Genomic DNA, 19,616 nt, shown 5'->3' on the forward strand with positions numbered 1-19,616 from the left:
AAACAACTTCTAGAGTTATAGAAGACACTGTGTATAATCCTAACATTATTCCTTTTAGTTTCAAGGGAGAAGATTAGTTTTTCTTCTATTTATTACATTTTCTTTTATGTTTTGTACATAACATGTAAATAATTTGATATGCCAGACGTGACATGTATATTTATCTTGTTGATGTGGCCTCTCTCACAAAAAAATTCTTTAGTTCGCATAACGTTGTTAAGTTGTATGCAAGATGATCTCATGATTGAGTATGAGGTATATCAAACTTCTTATGAAATGTAGGAAGCGTTAAAAGAAAAGTATGGTGGACTTTCAGCTACGAAGCTTAGAGGACTTGTAATGAAATTTGGAAATTACAAAATGCGACTAAACCATACAATGAAACAAGATCCTAAGGAGATGAAAAGAATGATAAAAGAGCTTAAAACATTTGGACATATGCTCACTAATGACTTTTTTTTAAAGATAAAAAATTTTAAAATAGCATACTCTAAATTTAACTTTTTTTTTTTTATTTTCTATTTCTAATCCAATACAACATTATTATATTTTAAAAAATTATAAATTAATTGATATAATTTTAAAAACTGTCTTTTTTCTATGCCATGTAAAAAAGATAAGATAAAAAAAAATTTTAAGTAAATAAATTATTTTTATTTGATAATTTAAATTTATTTTAATTAGTTTAACTCATCGATCTAATGATTAAATAATGATTAATATTTTTAGAAAAAAACTCCATTTTGTTACAAATATTTTCAAACTCATTGTTGTCAAATTCAAAACTTAATTCTTATCGGTATGCTCACTATGTTGCAGGCTACACAGTTGTTTAATATAAGAGGAGTTTATCTTATTTTGAGCAGTCTTACTGTATCTTGACTTAGAAAGCCAAATATGTAAGATTTTATATTTGTCACTTAATTATTTGAATATAGTACATAGTTTTAATTAGTTGTAAATTACATTCATAATGTTGTGTTTTAAACAGGAGCAAACAATCATTTGAGGAGAATGATCCCCCTTCAAACCCAAAACTTCTTATGGGTTCATGGCTTTATTATTTGTAAGAATATATATACATATATAGTTAATTCATTTTGGATATTTATTCATATGTTGAAAATATAATCATTTTTATGTGATGTTTTTTGCAGTCAAGAACAAGTACTCGCAAGAAAAGAAGATAACAAGGAATTGATAATAAATCATGATGTAAGAAAAGAAATGAATATTTGCATAATATGTTTTTTAGTCAACTTTTATACTCTATATGATAACTAACAAATTTAATATTTCAGTTGCGAAAAGAGATTGGGAAAAAGTGGCAATCCCTTTCAAATGGAGAAAAAAAAGAGCTCTTAGAGAAGTCTAAAAAATGCATCAAAGGTAAGAAATTCGAAATTTATGTTTTTAAATTATGATAATATTTTCTTTCAATTTAAAATATATATGCTTATGTATATTTATGACTTCCAGTCGTATCTTCACACGCGTTGTTCGCCTGATCGGGTGTATAAACTACTTCAACACTTGCAACCTAATCAAAAGGCCGTCATACAAGAAATAAGGTTTGGAGGTGTTTTAGGATTGTGATGTACTAAACTTGATCATAGTTTATGTCATTGGTTGGTAGAGAATTTTGACACTCTTTCATGCACATTAAGTGTGCATAACACTTCCATTAAATTATCCCCAATGGATGTTGAGTTAATTTTGGGCTTGAAGGCTAAGGGAGTGGAGGTAGATATAGAGAGATGCACAAGTAAACAGAATGATTTATACAACATGTATTGTGATGGGAAGGGAAAATTGTCATTGTTGATGTTAGAAAACCAAATATGGCAAGAAAAGGAATGTGGGGATGAATTTAAAATTCATTTTGTATTATTTGTTTTGGGTGCCTTGTTATGTCCAACGATGAAAGTTAGTGTCAAGCCTTCCTTCCTCCATCTCCTTCAAGACACCGCATCAATAAAGAAGATAAATTGGGCTCAAATAGTATTCTTCTTCCTTGTACGAGGTATAAACGACTTTAAATCCAAGAAACGAAGCAATGGGATTTCTGGATGTTTATTTTTTCTAATGGTAATACACTTTTAACAAAGTTGATATATTATGATATTTTTAACAATAATAGAGTTTGTGATATATTCAACTCTATAATTATTTTGGAATTTATTTCTTGCAGATTTTCTACCTAGACCACATTTCCATAAAGAAGGGTATGAACTTACGTTTTAATGCATATAGCCCTCGTATAAATGAATGGGGAGATGATGAGGTTTCTAGGATGAAACGTAAAATCAAAACACTTGGAGGTTATGATAATCCAAAGGTAAGATACATTTACTAACTGAAAAGCTTATTTGTTTATGTGATGTTGCAATTATAATAAAGTTTATGGATAAATTATAGGTCACGATATGGATTATAAAAATTGGGCAAAGTATGGATATGGAGCAAAATAATGGTGCGGAAAATAAAAATGATGAAAAAATGAAGGTGGTTGAGAAAGATGAGAAAACAAGTGATCATAAAGATAATGATATGAGAAATGTAGAAGTTGGTGATAAACAAGATGCAAAAGTTCATGAACAACAAGAAGAAGGGCATAAGGTACTTTTTTATACTATATTTATATACATTAGTTTATTCATCTCAAACTTTATTTTTCATGATATTGGAAATTTTTATTTGTTACTAGGTTGAAGAAAAAAGTTTGATGGGTATGGAGGAAGCTTTTGAGAAGTTGAAAAAATTTGTGCTACAAACAAATGTTTCTGATATGGATGAAAGTTGTAAAGAATCAACTTTTAGAGAATTTGAAGAAAAATATATGGAATTGAAACGTTTGTTTTTTCCTATGAGCAATGTTGTCGTAGAAGAGAGATTGAGTGAGAATGACTCATGTGGTGACATGGAGTTACATGTTTCTCCCAGTGTCAACAATCAATGTCAAGATGAAAAGGTATTTGCATATTATGAAGACCTAGTTTTTTACAAAGTTCTATATATATACATATATATATATATATACTAATGTTCAAATACATGATAGGTTAATGTTGATGTTCCATATGTTGAAAAACAAGAAGAACAACTAAGTTCATTGGTGGTGCTCCCACGTCAATTGAAGAAAACACGATCAACAATGGAACGCAAGCCTAGTAAATTCAAGGTGTCACCCTACATTCATCAATCCAATAAGATGCCAAAGCCTAAGAGATTCCCAAGCATAGTTGTTGGATCACAAAAGGTATTAGAGGTAATATGTTACTTCATTGATGTAGTATTTTTTAAATACTTAATAATATAGTGAACGATAACTAATGTTTGTTAGAGATGTTTTCAATATAGATAATCCCCATGTCCATTTTGCCGAACGTGGAGGATTCACATTCCTTGAGTACACTTGAGTTTCTAGTTGTTGCTTATGTGTTTGATGTTTCATTGGAGAAAAGGTGTGTAAACCAATTATTTTGACTATACTTTATGTATGTCATGTTTTAAAAGTTATACTTATTAAATATCTTATATTTTGCAGTGAACTTCTTGTTAATTTTCAATATGAGCATGCAAATCGAGCAGACTTCTTGACTTTAGGGCCTAGACAAGAATTACTCGATGTGGTGAGTAATACAAGGATAAACCCAATTCTTATTAATTCTATTACATAATTAACATTGTTAACTTTTTTGTGTTTCATTTTTAGATCATAAATGTATTTGCATGCAAACTTAATAGTTTTGAGAACAAATTCAAAGGAATACGGCCTACCAGATGCTACTTACCCACCACATTTGCGGTATGTTCATCCATTATATTTCTTATTAAAGAAAAAAAATAAACCTAATAAATATTGTAATATATATATGTTTTTTTTTTTTTTTTTTTTTGCATAGAAAATAATCTTACATGGTGGTAGAAAATTGGCAACTGCTACCAAGATGTTCACACATATTATCAAACACATAGATGAAATGAATGATTGCGATAAGGTACATATTTGAAGTTGTATTCATATCATAGTTGTAAATAATTATCAATGCTAAAATGTGTATTTTGTTTAGATATACATCTCGATGCATGATACATGTCCGGATCATTGGTATTTGTGTGTTATAAATCTTCATCAACATAATATTCATATATTGGATTCATTACCATCAATAGAAAGGGATGACATGCGAACTTCATCTGTGAGAACTGTGGTATGTCTTATATTTTAATGAATTTTATTACTTTTTAATGTTAGTTTTTAAATAGCATGTTTTATTTTGCTAAAAGATATAACGATATGAATATTAGGTTGAAGAGTGTGCACATTTTTTTAATCTCAATGGGCATCTAAAGAATTTATCAAGTGTTCCCATTGAAAGACCTACATGGGTAGATGTGCAAGCCAATGGGTAAGCAAGCATAATTGTTTCTTCAAATATAATGTGTTCAAGATAATATTTCTATGTACTAACTAGATAAATGTTTACTCATTTTATTTGTTAGGTGGGATTGTGGAGTCCATGTCATTAATCATATGCGAAGATCCGATTTCATGGACTCAAGTTCAACCCCTTCCCATTGGGACTCTATAGCTATAAGACACAAATTGGCAATCGAATTACTTCTTGATGATGAAAATAGTGAGAAAGCTATAATATTAGATAAAGTTCAGAATCATGCAAAAATAAAGAGAAGAAGAGTATAGAATACAATCAAGAGTTGATTTTTTTTTGTACATAATTTTTGCATTGTAGTACAACTCATTGGTTATGATATGTAGAACTTGCTCCCGAAATTCCGGATGTAAAGTGGTTCATGGTGACCTACATTGAAAATATTTACAGTTATACATAATATTTTGAAAGAAGATCCATATGATTAAATACTAAATGTTTAGGAACTTCTGTCAATATATAAATATATGATATGTGGTGTATATAAGTTATTCTATGACTCTTACTTGGTTTGTGAAGTAATTTAGTGGATGTAACCCAAGCCATGAATCATTTAAGCTTGTTTCTGGACCATTCTGAAATGTGTCAAGTGTTGTCTGTAATATGATTTAATTTTTCAATTACTCTAATAAGTAATATTTTTCACATTATAATAAAAATTACTTAAAAAATGTTAAACTTACATTTTGAGAAAATTCATTTGTCTCGTGTATTGATCCACCTTCCATGTTGTGATTTAGTAATGAAGACATGTCCCTTTGTATTAATATAAAGAATTCAATTTTTTATTTCAACCAATTTAACCAAATAAAAATAACTATAAAGTGAATAATTAATGAATTTAGTGAATGTGTGTTTGAACATACCATATCTTCAATTGAATCTTCAATGTTGATAAATGCATTGTGAGTGTTGACGAACTATGGGCATTTTCGAACAATGTGTCCTACTTTCTTACATTTCCCACAATGCCTTGGTTTCTTAAATTTGTCTTTTAAGTTACCCGGATTACCTTTCGTCTTCACAATGATAGGATCTCGAACATGGTGTTTTGTAGCTTTCAAATCTTCTCGTTCACTTTCTTCCGCTGAATTTTTACGAAGTTCTTCCATTTGACAAGTGAGTCTTTGTATTTCACATCTAGCCTCTTTAAAAGCTTTTTCCGATTGAGATGCAAAATAAGACATCTGTGAGCACATAAAGCTGAGTGCACCATATCGTATTATGTTAGTCGCATCACCTTGACTTTCATTGTCATGATGAGCTTGGACCGTTTCTTTTGCTAACTTAGACCACCTTTTCATAATACAAGTCTCAAGTATTTCTTCAAGGTGTTCTATCTTCATTACAACAATCATGTGGGGACAGGAAAACCAACTGACTCAAACATCATACAAGTACATTTCATAGACCGATCACTATTACCATAACATACTTTCCAAATCTTGTCAGGGCTTCTAAACTTGGTCAATGTATAGACACGATAACCTCCATGATTTTCTGTACTGACAGGGAAAAACAATTCTGCATTATTCATCTCGTCCCTAAATTTTAGAAAAGATTGCCTTATGAAAACAGTCCCTGCATATTTCTCAAGTGCATAGAGTTTGGTTGTTAGAACAGCTGAAGAATGGTGTGTCTCAAACTCTGTCTTTGCCTCATTATGACGAATACGTGAGAGTGCTCTATCAAAATGCTTGACAAACTCAAACAACTTCAAACGAGTTTTAAGGAAACAATTCAAGTATGCATTCATGCTCTCACACCTTTGTGTGCCTTTCATACCAGCAAAGAAATGCCCCCTTAAATAAGCCTCTGCCCATATAGAACGCTTAGCATATATATCTGTCACCCACTTATGTCCATGAAGATTAAACATTTCCAACATGTCATTCCATGCATATTCAAATTCTTCAACGATGCCTTCCATGAACATGCACTTAGAAAAATGATTAGTAAAATCTTTGACATGGACATTAGTGAATGCATTGCGTTGAATATGCCAAGCACATAATCGATGACAAGAGTCTGGAAATATCCTCTTAATGGCTTTACGCATTGCTTTATCCCCATTAGTAATAACAGAAAGAGGCTTCTTGTTATTCATTGCATCCAAAAAAGTCTCCAAGACCCAAGTATAAGTGATAACACTCTCATCTACCAATTATGCACATCCAAACACTATAGTTTGATGGTGATGGTTAATGCCAACTAGTATGACCAACGGTTTTTTATAAGCATTAGTCCAATAAGTTGTATCAAATGCTAACACATCTCCAAAACAACTGTAATCCAATTTACTAGTAGAATATACCCAAAACAGGTTTACTAGATGGTTGTCTTCATCAACATTGTACTTGTAATAAAATGATGGATCCATTTCAGACTTTCCACACAAATAAGCCAAAGCACCCTTTGCATCACCATCTCTTAGATGAACTCTACGATCAGCATCAATATGGTTATATAGATCTTTTTTGTGAAGCCAACATTGTTATATCCACTTGATTGTTGCACCATGTAATCCATAATTTGGCTAGTTCCCATGCCAACACCTCACATTGCATTTAATTGAGCTTTATCTGCATTTTTAATGACCCTATGGGATCGAAGGAATTGGACATTTTTTTGTTCCACCAAAGGATGATTATGATCAGCCATAAACTCTTTCACAACCCACTTGTTCATTTGTTTGTTAAACCCAATCCGAAATGTTGCCTCACAACCAACTCGAGTTACTGCCTTAGGTTCTCGTTTTCGATTTTCATTCTCTAAACACACTCTATATCGATATCCTTCTTTCGAACAAACCCACTTACGAGATACTATATTTTGATTTTTATCTCGTTTCACATCATCCTTTCTAACACTGAATCCGGTAACTTTAGCAAATAAATTATAAAATTCTTCTGCCTCCTCTACTGAGCTAAACTCCATCTTCCATACATCTTCAACAGTTAAATCATTAAAAATCTTGTCCGAAACTAGAATGGCCTCTTCATCAGACTCAGTTTTAACAATGCTATCATATTGGTAATCAAAGTCTTCATCGTTCAAATCAATAATAAATTCCTTTCCTTTGCCTTTGCCTTTGTCCATCGTATCTATGAAGAAACTGAAATATAAAAGATAGGGTAGTTAGAAAATTACATTATCTAGTTCGTACCCTTTCTTAGAAAGTTCGTACCCACATTTAGAAAGTTCGTACCCACATTTAGAAAGTTCATACCCTCTCTTAGAAAGTTCGTACACTCTCTTAGAAAGTTCATACCATGTCTTAGAAAGTTCGTACCCTTTCTTAGAAAGTTCGTACCCACTTTTAGAAAGTTTGTACTCTCTATTAGAAAGTTTGTACATTCTCTTACAAAGTTCATACCCTCTCTTAGAAAGTTCGTACCCTCTATTAGAAAGTTTGTACCATCTCTTAGAAAGTTCGTGTCCGGTCTTAGAAAGTTCGTACCCTCTCTTAGAAAATTCGTACCCACTTTTAAAAAGTTCGTACCATCTCTTAGAAAGTTCGTACACTCTCTTAGAAAGTTCGTACCCACTCTTAGAAAGTTTGTACCCACTCTTAGAAAGTTCGTACCCGGTCTTAGAAAGTTAGTACCCTATCTTAGAAAGTCCGTACCCTCTCTTAGAAAATTCGTACCATCTCTTAGAAAGTTCGTACCCTATCTTAGAAAGTTCGTACACTCTCTTAGAAAGTTTGTACCCACTCTTAGAAAGTTCGTACCCTCTCTTAGAAAGTTTTACATTTCATTTTTTATGATGGTTTGCGTAGGTGAGACTGAATGAACTAATTCTCATGGAGTTGAAATGTGCGAAGAAGGTTCGTACCCTGTCTTAGAAAGTTCGTACCCTCTCTTACAAAGTTCATACCCTCTCTTAGAAAGTTCGTACCCTCTCTTAGAAAGTTCGTACCCTCTCTTAGAAAGTTCGTACACACTCTTAAAAAGTTTGTACCCTCTCTTAGAAAGTTCGTACCCTCTCTTAGAAAGTTCGTACCCTCCCTTAGAAAGTTCGTACCCTCCCTTAAAAAGTTCGTACCCACCCTTAGAAAGTTTGTACCCACCCTTAGAAAGTCCGTACCCTCTATTAGAAAGTTCGTACTCTCTATTAGAAAGTTCGTACCTGGTCTTAGGAAGTTCGTACCCACTCTTAGGAAGTTCGTACCCTTTCTTAGGAAGTTCGTACCCTCTCTTAGAAAGTTTGTACCCTCTCTTAGAAAGTTCGTACCCACTCTTAGAAAGTCTGTACCATCTCTTAGAAAGTTCGTACCTTCTCTTAGAAAGTTCGTACCCTGTCTTAGAAAGTTAGTACCCTCTCTTAGAAAGTTCGTACCCACTCTTAGAAATTTCATACCCTCTCTTAGAAAGTTCATACCCTCTCTTAGAAAGTTCGTACTCTTTCTTAAAAAGTTCATACCCGGTCTTAGAAAGTTCGTACCCTGTCTTAGAAAGTTCGTACCCTGTCTTAGAAAGTTCGTAACCTGTCTTAGAAAGTTCGTACCATCTCTTAGAAAGTTCGTACCCACTCTTAGAAAGTTCGTACTCTCTCTTAGAAAGTTCGTATCCTCTCTTAGAAAGTTTTACATTTCGTTTTTTATGATGGTTTGTGCAGGTGAGACTGAATGAACTAATTCTCATGGAGTCGAAATGTGCGAAGAAAGTTCGTACCATGTCTTAGAAAGTTCGTATCCTCCCTTAGGAAGTTCGTACCCTCCCTTAGGAAGTTCGTACCCTCACTTAGCAAGTTCGTACCCACTCTTAGGAAGTTCGTACCATCTCTTAGAAAGTTCGTACCCTATCTTAGAAAGTTCGTACCATCTCTTAGAAAGTTCGTACCTGGTCTTAGAAAGTTCGTACCATTTCTTAGAAAGTTCATACCCGATCTTAGAAAGTTCATACCCGGTCTTAGAAAGTTCGTACCCTCTCTTAGAAAGTTCGTACCCTATCTTAGAAAGTTCGTAACCTCTCTTAGAAAGTTCGTAACCTCTCTTAGAAAGTTCGTAACCTCTCTTAGAAAGTTCGTAACCTCTCTTAGAAAGTTCGTACCCTCTCTTAGAAATTTCGTACCCTCTTTTAGAAATTTTGTACACTCTCTTAGAAAGTTTGTACCATCTCTTAGAAAGTTCGTACCCACTCTTAGAAAGTTTGTACCCGATCTTAGAAAGTTCGTACCCTGTCTTAAAAAGTTCGTACCCTCTCTCAGAAAGTTCGTACCCACTCTTAGAAAGTTCGTACCCTCTCTTAGAAAGTTCATACACAGTCTTAGAAAGTTCGTACCCTATCTTAGAAAGTTCGTACCCTGTCTTAGAAAGTTCGTGACCTGTCTTAGAAAGTTCGTACCCTCTCTTAGAAAGTTCGTACCCACTCTTAGAAAGTTCATACCCTCTCTTAGAAATTTCGTACCCTCTCTTAGAAAGTTCATGCCCTCTCTTAGAAAGTTTTACATTTCGTTTTTTATGATGGTTTGTGCAGGTGAGACTGAATGAACTAATTCTCATGAAGTCGAAATATGCGAAGAAAGTTCATACACTATCTTAGAAAGTTCGTACCCTCTCTTAGAAAGTGTGTACCCTCTCTTAGGAAGTTCGTACCCTCCCTTAGAAAGTTTGAACCCACCCTTAGAAAGTTCGTACCCTCTCTTAGAAAGTCCATACCCACTCTTAGAAAGTTCGTACCCACTCTTAGAAAGTCCGTACCATCTCTTAGCAAGTTCGTACCATCTCTTAGCAAGTTCGTACCCGGTCTTAGAAAGTTCGTACACTGTCTTAGAAAGTTCGTACCCACTCTTAGGAAGTTCGTACCATGTCTTATAAAGTTCGTACCATCTCTTAGAAAGTTCATACCCTCTCTTAGAAAGTTCGTACCCACTCTTAGAAAGTTTGTACCCTCTCTTAGAAAGTTTGTACCTTCTCTTACAAAGTTCGTACCCTCTCTTACAAAATATATATAACAATTTTATAACAAATTACTAAATGCTTTCAATTTGATTAAAAATAACTCAGAAAAAAATTAAAAAATCTAGATATTATAAATCATTACATATTTAAATGTCATTTAGCATGACATTTCTACCTACGATAGTTATATGTAAATGGAAAAAAAATAAATCAAATGTTACCTTTTAACACTTGTAATCACTTGACATCCTTCAAGACATATAAAGCTTCATCTTCAAATTTAATCTATGAACAAAAAAAAAATTATATAAAAATATTAATAACAATTTGATAACAAAATTTTATAATAAATTCATAAAAAATTCTAAAATCGTTATTTAACATCACATTTCTTCCTACAACAATTATATTTGGATAAAAAAATATCAAATATTACCTTTGACACTTGTAATCACTTGAAATCTTTCATCTTCTTCATATAATACAAATTTTAAATTTTCTCTCTCAAAAAGTTTTGAACTTGATCTTGAAATTTGATACATCAAAATACATCTTACATATTTTGTAATTTGGTAGTTGAAATTATTTAATTTTCATATTAAATTACTATCCTTTTTTTTATATATGAATAATGAGAGTATAAGAGTAGTAGATAAGATTTTCCTTTTTTAGATAGAGTTAGGCAATGCATTAAATAACAAATTATATTTGATATTTAATAATAAATTATAACAAAATTGTAATATTTAGATATATATGAAATGCATGTAATTATTTCTCACCAACAAGTCATCTTTACCGGTTTGATAAGTTTTTATAAATTTTTTAATGATATGTACTTTACACATGTCATATTTTTATTGAGGTCAAATGTGGGTAGGTACCCCCAAAATGAAGAGTGGGTACCATAGAACAACCCAAAAAATAATAGAGAAACATGAGGGTTGACCACCTTGGGAATGAGGAGAGAAAAAATAAAAATAATAATAATAAAGAAATAAAGGAGGTGGGGGTATGGGTAGAGATATGGGGGTAAGTGAAGGTAAGTGGAGGAGAGAGGAAAGAGAATATATATATATATATATATATATATATATATATATATATATATATATATATATATATATATATATATATATAATATAATATAATATAATATAATATAATATAATATAATATAATAATAAAAATAAAATTGAGACAAATTTTGGAATTTATACCTTTGTTTTGAACAAATGCTAAATATTTAAGATATTATAAGTGATTAATATAACCAAAGATCAAACTATGCTCAACATTTTGAACACATAGAGAAAATTATGTTTTGGGGTTTTCTAAATCAAATAATTGGCAAAATAATATAAAGATGTGATATTTCGCCTTCAAACCCTCTTTTTCTTTTTTTCTTTCTTTCTCCTATTTTTTATTTATTTTATTATTATTATTTTTTAAATCAAATAATTGGCAATATAAAGAGGCGATAGCTCACCTTCAAACCCTCTTTTCCTTTTTTTCTTTTTTTTCTCCTATTTTTTATTTATTTTATTATTATTATTCACTTTATTATTTATAATTTTAAAATTAAGATATTCAAATAAATATTATTTATTTAATAATAAGTAATTATTTATGAGAATATATCAAATAATAATACTAATCTTAAATAATAATGATAAATAAATAATATTAAAAATACTAATATTTACAACACCAATAATATGATTGTGACCTAAAAAGTTAAAAATAATAATAATAATAATAATAATAATAATAATAATAATAATAATAAAGAAAAAAATAAGGAAAAAGATAAATAAAAAAAATAGTATTTTTATTATTTTACTTATTATAGACTTTCAACTGATTTATTTATTTCTAAATTGAAACCTACAATTATTTGCTACTTATTGACCATACTTCTCAATATTTATCCTTGCCAATTGGCAACCACATATAGACTTTCTGATATATGAACAAATCCTCATGTTAATTATACTGCTTTCCACACCTTACTATGGGGGCTGGCAACTTAATTTTTAGGGAAAAAGAACCAAAAATAAAAAATAAAAAAATGGACCCACAGGTTTGATAACAAAATCACACCAAGGGAAGCCGAGAGATTGCCGTTTAAATTAAATGAGAAGTATATGGGCCAACCATTAAAACAAAACTATTATTTAAAAAAATAAATAAAATAACATAAGGTTATGTTTAGTTCCGAAAAATGTGAGAGAAAGAAAATTAGAAGGAAAAATGGAAGGAAAGAAAAAGGTAAGGAAAGTAATATAAATTTTTTCGCTTGTTTAGTTATCCATGAAAAATTCAAGGGAAAAAAAAAATTATTTTGTTTTGTTTGGTTAACTATGAAAAAAAAAGTCAAGAAAAAATGAAAGGAAAATAAATTCAATAATTTGTCTCAAATGGTTATCAATTTATAAAATAATAAAATAAATTTTATATTCTTATTTTCTAAAAATCAGAGGAAGAACCCAATTTTCCAATCTTCCCAGAGATGGATTCTAGATGGACCAAATCGAAGATCCTTCACAATTGAAGGCTCTCGAATAAAGCAAAACACCAAGCCCAGTATAAAAACAATTAAAGCAGCTGGAATTGACAACATAATCCGCAATCTCCGTGGCACACGGCGGCAAGAGCGATTCACATAATCATTTTCTTCTTCATGAACACACAAGAGGATAGCTTCATCGTCAAAATCACCAGAACCAGTGACCAAGACCAAGAACAGAATAGAGAAAAAGGCAAGTGTGATTCCGTAGAGGCTGAGCTAATTTCTAGGCGGACCAAATTTTCCGGAGGAAAAGTCCTGGTTGTAACGGATGTATTTGATGGTAGAGAAGGCGAAGCCGAGGCCTTGGGAGAGCTGGACGCTGCGTATGACGGGGAAGGGGATGAAGCAGTAGAGGAGGGACATGAGGCTGGTGGCGCTGAAGATGAAGAGGGTGGCGGCAGCGATTTGGGGGAGGGAGAGGAGGGGGTCGGATATGGCGACGACAGCGATGGACTTCATGGGCTGGACAGGCATTGGGATGCTGAAGAGAAAGTCAGTGGAGATGTTGTAAAGAGTCGTGAAGATGAGGGTTGTGGAGAGGTCCAGGTGGTTAACCAGTGGGAGAGTTAGGACGATGGGTATGTAGGTGCCCAAGTCGCCCACAAAGCCCTCGAGCTCTTCGAAGAGAGTGGTTTTGAGACAGAGGGAGTTGAACCACCGTCGGCTGGGGCGGAGGAGAGGGGTGGTGGTGGTGGTGGAAGGTGTGTCGTCGGCCATGAAAGCAGTGCAGTCAAAGTGTAGCAAAGAACTGAGTTTGTGAATTCAGTTTTGCGGTGAGAGAGAGAGAGACGGGGGCTGGGGGCTGGGGGCTGTGCGCCATAACAACCGATGAAGAGCCCGATAATTTTTTTCCTTAACTTTTTCCTTCTCTTTTTTCTTTTATTTTCGTCATTATTTTTTAAGGAAAATAGTAGGGAAAATATTATGATATTTTCCATCATATTTTCCTTTATATTTTTTTTCCATCATATTTTTCATGTAATCCAAACTAAAGAAAATAATTTTTCACATGATTTTTTTTCCTTTCCTTAGTATTTTTCAAGAACCAAACATAGTCTAAATAAAGAAACCCGCAAGCAGCTGGTCCCATCAGCTGGTTTACCAGTCCGACTGGTGGGTTCTCAAAACAATTCAAAACGTGAACCAAATCAAGCCCACATTCTAATTGGCCCAATTCCATTTCAGAAACACTTCTATTTGGGTATATTGCAATTGTGAAGAATGCTACTTGGAAAGGAAAAGCAAGGTTCATGTCAATAATAATAAAATTGACATCTCCTAATCCAGACAACTGAGACGAGGGTAATTGTGCTTATTACTGCACTAATTTGAACAGTTCTGACAACCCAATTTGAGCTTCGTGCTTAAGGAAGAAAACAATGATTAATGAAAGTTTCCTCTTGCCCCCTTCTTCCATTTTCGCCTCAACTTACTTGACAAATTCTCGTGGCATCATAATCTAATATATTGCAGGTCTTTTGAGGATAATTAGAATAATTTTTTGTCTAAAATAATTAATTTAAAACACTTGTATTTCATGATTTTTCAAATTTTCAATAATTTTTTAGATTATTTATATATTTTATTGTTTATTTTTAAAAAAAAATAAAACACCATGAATACAATAGCAATAATAAGGAAAAATAAATAATCCCAAGAAAAAAAATAGAGGTAATAAAAAAAAAACCAGGAAGATAAAAACCAGGAAGATAAATAAGATCTTCTGGTGAGACTGAAAGTAAAAGTTGATGTCTTAATTCCAAGGTAAAATGTTAATGTTACAAACAATTTAAAGATGAATTCTCCTACATCATAACCGATGTGAACAGGATAATCAAAACATGGCATGGTTTGAAGCACAAAAGCCTATTCGTTCGTTTACTTACCTTGAAGCCGCCTAGTAAATGCTTGCAAGGATAGAATAACCTCCTTTATCCTCTTCTGGGCGTCTTCATCGATCAAGTTGCCTTCACCATCGAACTTTGCTGGAGGTTGGAATGCGTTCAAGAAGAACTCGGGCTTATTGATGAAATGGAGATCAAGATAAACACCGATCTGGCGGAGATGATATTGCGATCGTCCCCCCCCAAAACCCCCTCCTGTGCTAATGATTGCAGCAGGCTTGTCAGCCCATACATTTGGTGGTCTAGAGGCCCAATCAATTGCATTCTTCAGAGGAGCTGATATAATATAATGCAGAATACGAAAATTAGTCTGCGATTATAAGCACAAGATACAAGTTGTATTTCGATGAAGCACATACATGAATTCTAGCGACATTCATTACCCTGAAAAATATAAGTTACATAATGAACTAAGTTCTGTTTAAGAATGTAAACAGGTTGACGTCAGGGAAGCTAAGCTCCTTGTTCTAATCCTTGATTATAAATTTATTCCCTATTTTAGGTCTTATATTATTAGGTAGGGATACAGAGCACCTGTTAGAGGAATGACCCTATTTACAATCCAGAGTTTTTAAAATTTTTCCTGCTCTCGATTCAAATACCAACTATTATTCTCTTTTTTTTTTTTTTTAATCATCCCTAATTCTTATAAAATATGTACTGTAGAAAACTATTAGCAAATCATTTAAAAAGAACATATCGTCGGACTTGAAATTGATAGAAAAGCACAATAGAGATGATACAGTTAAAACTTCAAAATTCTTATGGGCTTTTTATGATAGACTTAAGCTTTTCTTGAGCTCACGTGCGGTACTTAGACATCTCAAACCATTTGATGTTGCTAAGTTAGTCTTTCCCATGCACGTAACTTGCTAGGCTAAACAGGAAGTTAAGATGAGAACTGAAGACAACACTTAAAGAAGGAAAGGAAGTTTTACACTACTAGAAGCTCTTCAATTGTTTGATGCCTTGGCCAAATGAGGCATCCTCATATTTATAGGCAACCAAGCAACCCTCTCCACTCTACCCTATAATTCTCTAGAATTCTTTATACAAGTCTTATGCATAAGCTCTATACAAGATGACTCTCAGACCACTCTAAAATGCCCCACATCTTCATTTGTCTTCCACTTTAGTGTACAAATGTGTGAACATTTCTACACTCATCTAAAACCATCTACATTCCTCCACTAATATAAATGATTCGAAGAGGCTTTAGAAGCTTCCTACTCTCCTCTATAAACTTAAGAAGGGAGGGTTATTTGAGAAGATTATGACATTTTGCTCCAAAATGATTTATTCAACAATGAAAGACATACATGTGGTCTTGTGACAAAAATTAGTTTTCAAGTTGCTATAGTTTTTTGAGCTTCACTAAAGCAGAAGATAGATATTAAATCTTGGATGTAAATTGTGATGTGATATATAGAGGAACTAGGCAGTGATCCCAAGACACTGACACAACCAAGTAAAGTAAGATTCTTCATTAATTCAATAAGATAATTTACAGAAAAATACTCGCTCCATTTGATGCCTTTGACATGCTGATCATTAGGTTTAAGTTACTATAAAAATTCAAACTTTATCACCCCTATTATTTATACCAATGCTCCAGATAACTTACAACCATGCCAAGATGGAACTCCTGTATAATCCTGAAATTCCTTAGACCAATGACCAATCAATGGTGAATGCATTGTTAATATGCAAACCAAGCGTGCAAAGATTTTTGAGTTCTCCAATATTGTATTCAAAATATTCAATTTTACCTGAGTGCATATATTTGTGCTCTCCCACGTATATTTTCTTGGTATTCGTAGCATCAACTTTCTTTTCTTTTTCATTTTTCAATTATGCTGTTGAAAAAACAATGAAAATATACCATGTGAATTCGTTTATAATCGTTTTCAAAAATAAAATTTTATTTTCAATTTAATACGAAAAATAGATATCCTAGAAAAAAATGTTATACGGCTATATATAAAAAAAAATAAAAATTAAAGTAATCTTGAAAAAGTTATATATTTATATATATATAAAGAATGGAAGATAATTAAAAATTATCCCATGAGAACAAATTTTGAGAAAACTTCCGCTATCCATTTACTGAGCTAAGATCATGGAGATATGGCACCGGAAAAGCTATGGAAATTTCTTACAAAGTTATTAAAAAAAATGTGAAAATATGGAAATTTACCATTTCTCTGCAAGCCCAATCCGAGAAATCTTGACGTGCAAAGAAAGATTCTGTTGGCAGTTCCAAAAGAATAGTTTGCTAAAAACTTGTAAATTTTGCGTAGGTTATAAGGGCAAAAGAATGGTTTGCTAAAAACTTGTAAATTTTGTGTAGGTTATAAAGGGAAAGCATATTCTGTCAAATATTAAATCACTTATTTTTCTTGGAAAAATATCAGCTGACTCACAAATCATTTTATAGTTAGAAATGATTGTGATATTAAAAAAAAAAAAAAAAAAAACATCAATTTCAGTTACAAATGCATATTATTTCTAAAATTTAGTATTTTATTCTATAAATGGTTCTAAAATTTATAATATTTGATTTTAGTATTTTATTTTATAAAATATTTCTAAACTTTTTAATATTTACAAATTTTTATCTTTTTAAGTCTTAAAAATATTAAAAATAATTCTTAAAATTATTATGAAATGGCTCTTAGAACTTATTTGACAATTATTCTAGAAAATGTTTTTAATATTTTTAATACTTGAATTTTTTTATTGTTTAAGAATTAGAAATATTATGAAAGTTTTCTAAAACCACTCCCAAATACACATTTAAAGTATGTTGTTTTTTCTTTAAAGTGTTATTTAAAAGTGTTTTTAAAAATAATTATCTATAAAATGTTATACTATTGGAGTTGGGTGGGTGCGCAAGTCGGGTTAACTATCGGAGAAGTCAAGCTAATCTAACCAAATAAGAGATTAAAGGAATAGTTTTTGGGAATTGGAATTGTCAAAAACCATATGAAAACCACCAAAAAAAAGTTAAAAGAGATATTGATTTCTCAATTTTAATATGGTTTCATTCACCTTAAGACAAAAAAAATTGAATCGACATTTTAAGAAGTTTTCCCACCGTTACCAAAAAATAAAAAATATTATAACTGAATTTTCAACATCATAATCCAAAATTTTCCTACATTTACCAAAAAAATATTATAACTGAATTTTTAAAATTTTTAAAAATATTTTATAAATTTTATTAAATATTTAATTTTTTTTAGAAAAACATTTTCTAGGTAAAAAAATCACCACCTAACGAGAAGTCTCGATAAAAATGACCGGCCTTAGATCTATTTGGATTAATTTATATAAAATCAAAAGCTTTTTTTTGTATTCAATATTATATCCATTTAATTTGTCCTTGGGCATGTACTGGAGGAAGGGTTTGACTCATTTTTCAGTTTTAAATTGATTTATATATTGATTATTTTAAAATTAATTTTAAATTATTACTTTCATAATCATTTTTTTTTTTTTTTTTTTTTACTTGACAACGTTGTAAATTCAAATTTTCTTTTATTATATTGTCAATGTAAACATTTTTTACTTTTTATAGAATGGCTATATATGAAAAGCTTTTCCTCATAATTTCAAATAAAAATAATAATTTCAAACCGACAAGTTTAATGTAAAGAAAATTTAATTTAAAAACGGTAACAATTTTCCCAACCATTTCTGAGTTACCAAACAGAGCACAAAGCCAGAAATAAAAAATAAAAAGAGGAGCTAGCAGAAGAGGCCGTACCAGTAACAGAGTAATTGTACTCCGGCGAAGCAAAGAGAATACTGTCGGCTTCGAGAATCTTCCGGCGAAAAGCTTCCACAGCAGGCGGATACGTTCCGTCGACCTCGAGATCCGTGTTGAGCATCGGCAGCGGCGCGATGTCCACATACTCTATCTCCATACCCTTGATCGCTTCCTTGGAAATCTTGATCGCTGAGGCCAAAAACACCGAATCAAAACCCTGCTCAAAAACGTAATACACAGAGTGAAAAAAAGAGAGAAAACCAGAACGGATGAGGCCGCGATTGAAGGAAGCTTTGCGAAGGGAACCGCACAAAGCCGCGACTTTGATAACTGGCTTGACTGCTATGGCTGCCTCCATTTTCTCTCTCTACCTTCTCGCCTTCGTCTTCCTCTTCTCTTGCAGTGACAACCAGAGCAGATGAATGATGCCCGTAGATTTAACCTCAACCTCTTTCTTTTTATTAAATTATGACAAGTGGATGTTTTTAATTGGCTGGGAAGGGGGACAATCTTAAAATACCTTCAGCCTGATGGACGGTGTGGATTGAATTCCAAGACACGCATCTGCGCGCCCGACGAAGAAGGAAAGAACTAATTAGTAATTTTACTTTATGCTTTCTCCCAGAAATTTGGGTGGTCCACTGGATTTTGTCACTTTTTATTTTTTAACCTTATATTTTAAAAAAGAAAAAGAAAAAAGAAAATTTTTCGAAAATAGTTACGAAGAATAATAGTTTTTAAAAATTATTTTTTAATACTTTATACAACAAAAATAATTTTTAACTTATTTTTAATATTTTTAAATATATTTTAAAAATAATTTTTATTTGTAATATTTTATTTTTAATAATTTTATATCTTTTTATAATTATTTTTTAAAATATTTAAAATAATTAAAAATAAGTGAAAATAATTCATAATTGTTCTTTTATAAACACCTTATTTTCTATTTTTGATAAAAAAAAAAAAAAACAGATTTTTAATGGTTAAGACCTATTTGGTAATT

At 31.7% G+C, this 19,616-nt stretch overlaps 3 protein-coding genes across 3 annotated transcripts; all 3 read right to left on the reverse strand.

Annotated features, from left to right (window-relative positions):
- Nucleotides 1-5,811: 5,811 nt before the first annotated feature.
- LOC117928220 (protein FAR1-RELATED SEQUENCE 5-like) lies at nt 5,812-6,564 on the reverse strand. The gene has a single exon (XM_034848138.1). It carries the CDS (start codon nt 6,562-6,564, stop codon nt 5,812-5,814), a length of 753 nt encoding a protein of 250 aa, XP_034704029.1.
- A 449-nt stretch (nt 6,565-7,013) lies between these two features.
- LOC117928221 (protein FAR1-RELATED SEQUENCE 5-like) lies at nt 7,014-7,556 on the reverse strand. The gene has a single exon (XM_034848139.1). It carries the CDS (start codon nt 7,554-7,556, stop codon nt 7,014-7,016), a length of 543 nt encoding a protein of 180 aa, XP_034704030.1.
- A 7,105-nt stretch (nt 7,557-14,661) lies between these two features.
- Nucleotides 14,662-19,038, reverse strand: LOC117927815 (NADPH:quinone oxidoreductase-like). The gene is made up of 3 exons (XM_034847503.1): nt 18,872-19,038; nt 18,608-18,799; nt 14,662-15,114 (listed from the first exon to the last, which is right to left on the reverse strand). The coding sequence occupies exons 1-3, from the start codon at nt 18,966-18,968 to the stop codon at nt 14,813-14,815; spliced, it is 591 nt and encodes a 196-aa protein (XP_034703394.1). The 5' UTR covers nt 18,969-19,038; the 3' UTR covers nt 14,662-14,812.
- Between the last annotated feature and the right edge of the window lie 578 nt (nt 19,039-19,616).

This window comes from Vitis riparia, chromosome 13 (assembly GCF_004353265.1).
Source record: "Vitis riparia cultivar Riparia Gloire de Montpellier isolate 1030 chromosome 13, EGFV_Vit.rip_1.0, whole genome shotgun sequence".
NCBI classification, from domain to species: Eukaryota; Viridiplantae; Streptophyta; class Magnoliopsida; order Vitales; family Vitaceae; genus Vitis; species Vitis riparia.

Coding starts and splice junctions, on each gene's coding strand:
- LOC117928220 (XM_034848138.1), bottom strand. CDS start 6,564: ATGAATAACAAGAAGCCTCTTTCTGTTATTACTAATGGGGATAAAGCA.
- LOC117928221 (XM_034848139.1), bottom strand. CDS start 7,556: ATGGACAAAGGCAAAGGCAAAGGAAAGGAATTTATTATTGATTTGAAC.
- LOC117927815 (XM_034847503.1), bottom strand. CDS start 18,968: ATGGAGGCAGCCATAGCAGTCAAGCCAGTTATCAAAGTCGCGGCTTTG. Junction 18,800..18,871: donor TCGCGGCCTCATCCGTTCTG/GTTTTCTCTCTT, acceptor TTTTGGCCTCAG/CGATCAAGATTTCCAAGGAA. Junction 15,115..18,607: donor GTACAATTACTCTGTTACTG/GTACGGCCTCTT, acceptor ATATTATATCAG/CTCCTCTGAAGAATGCAATT.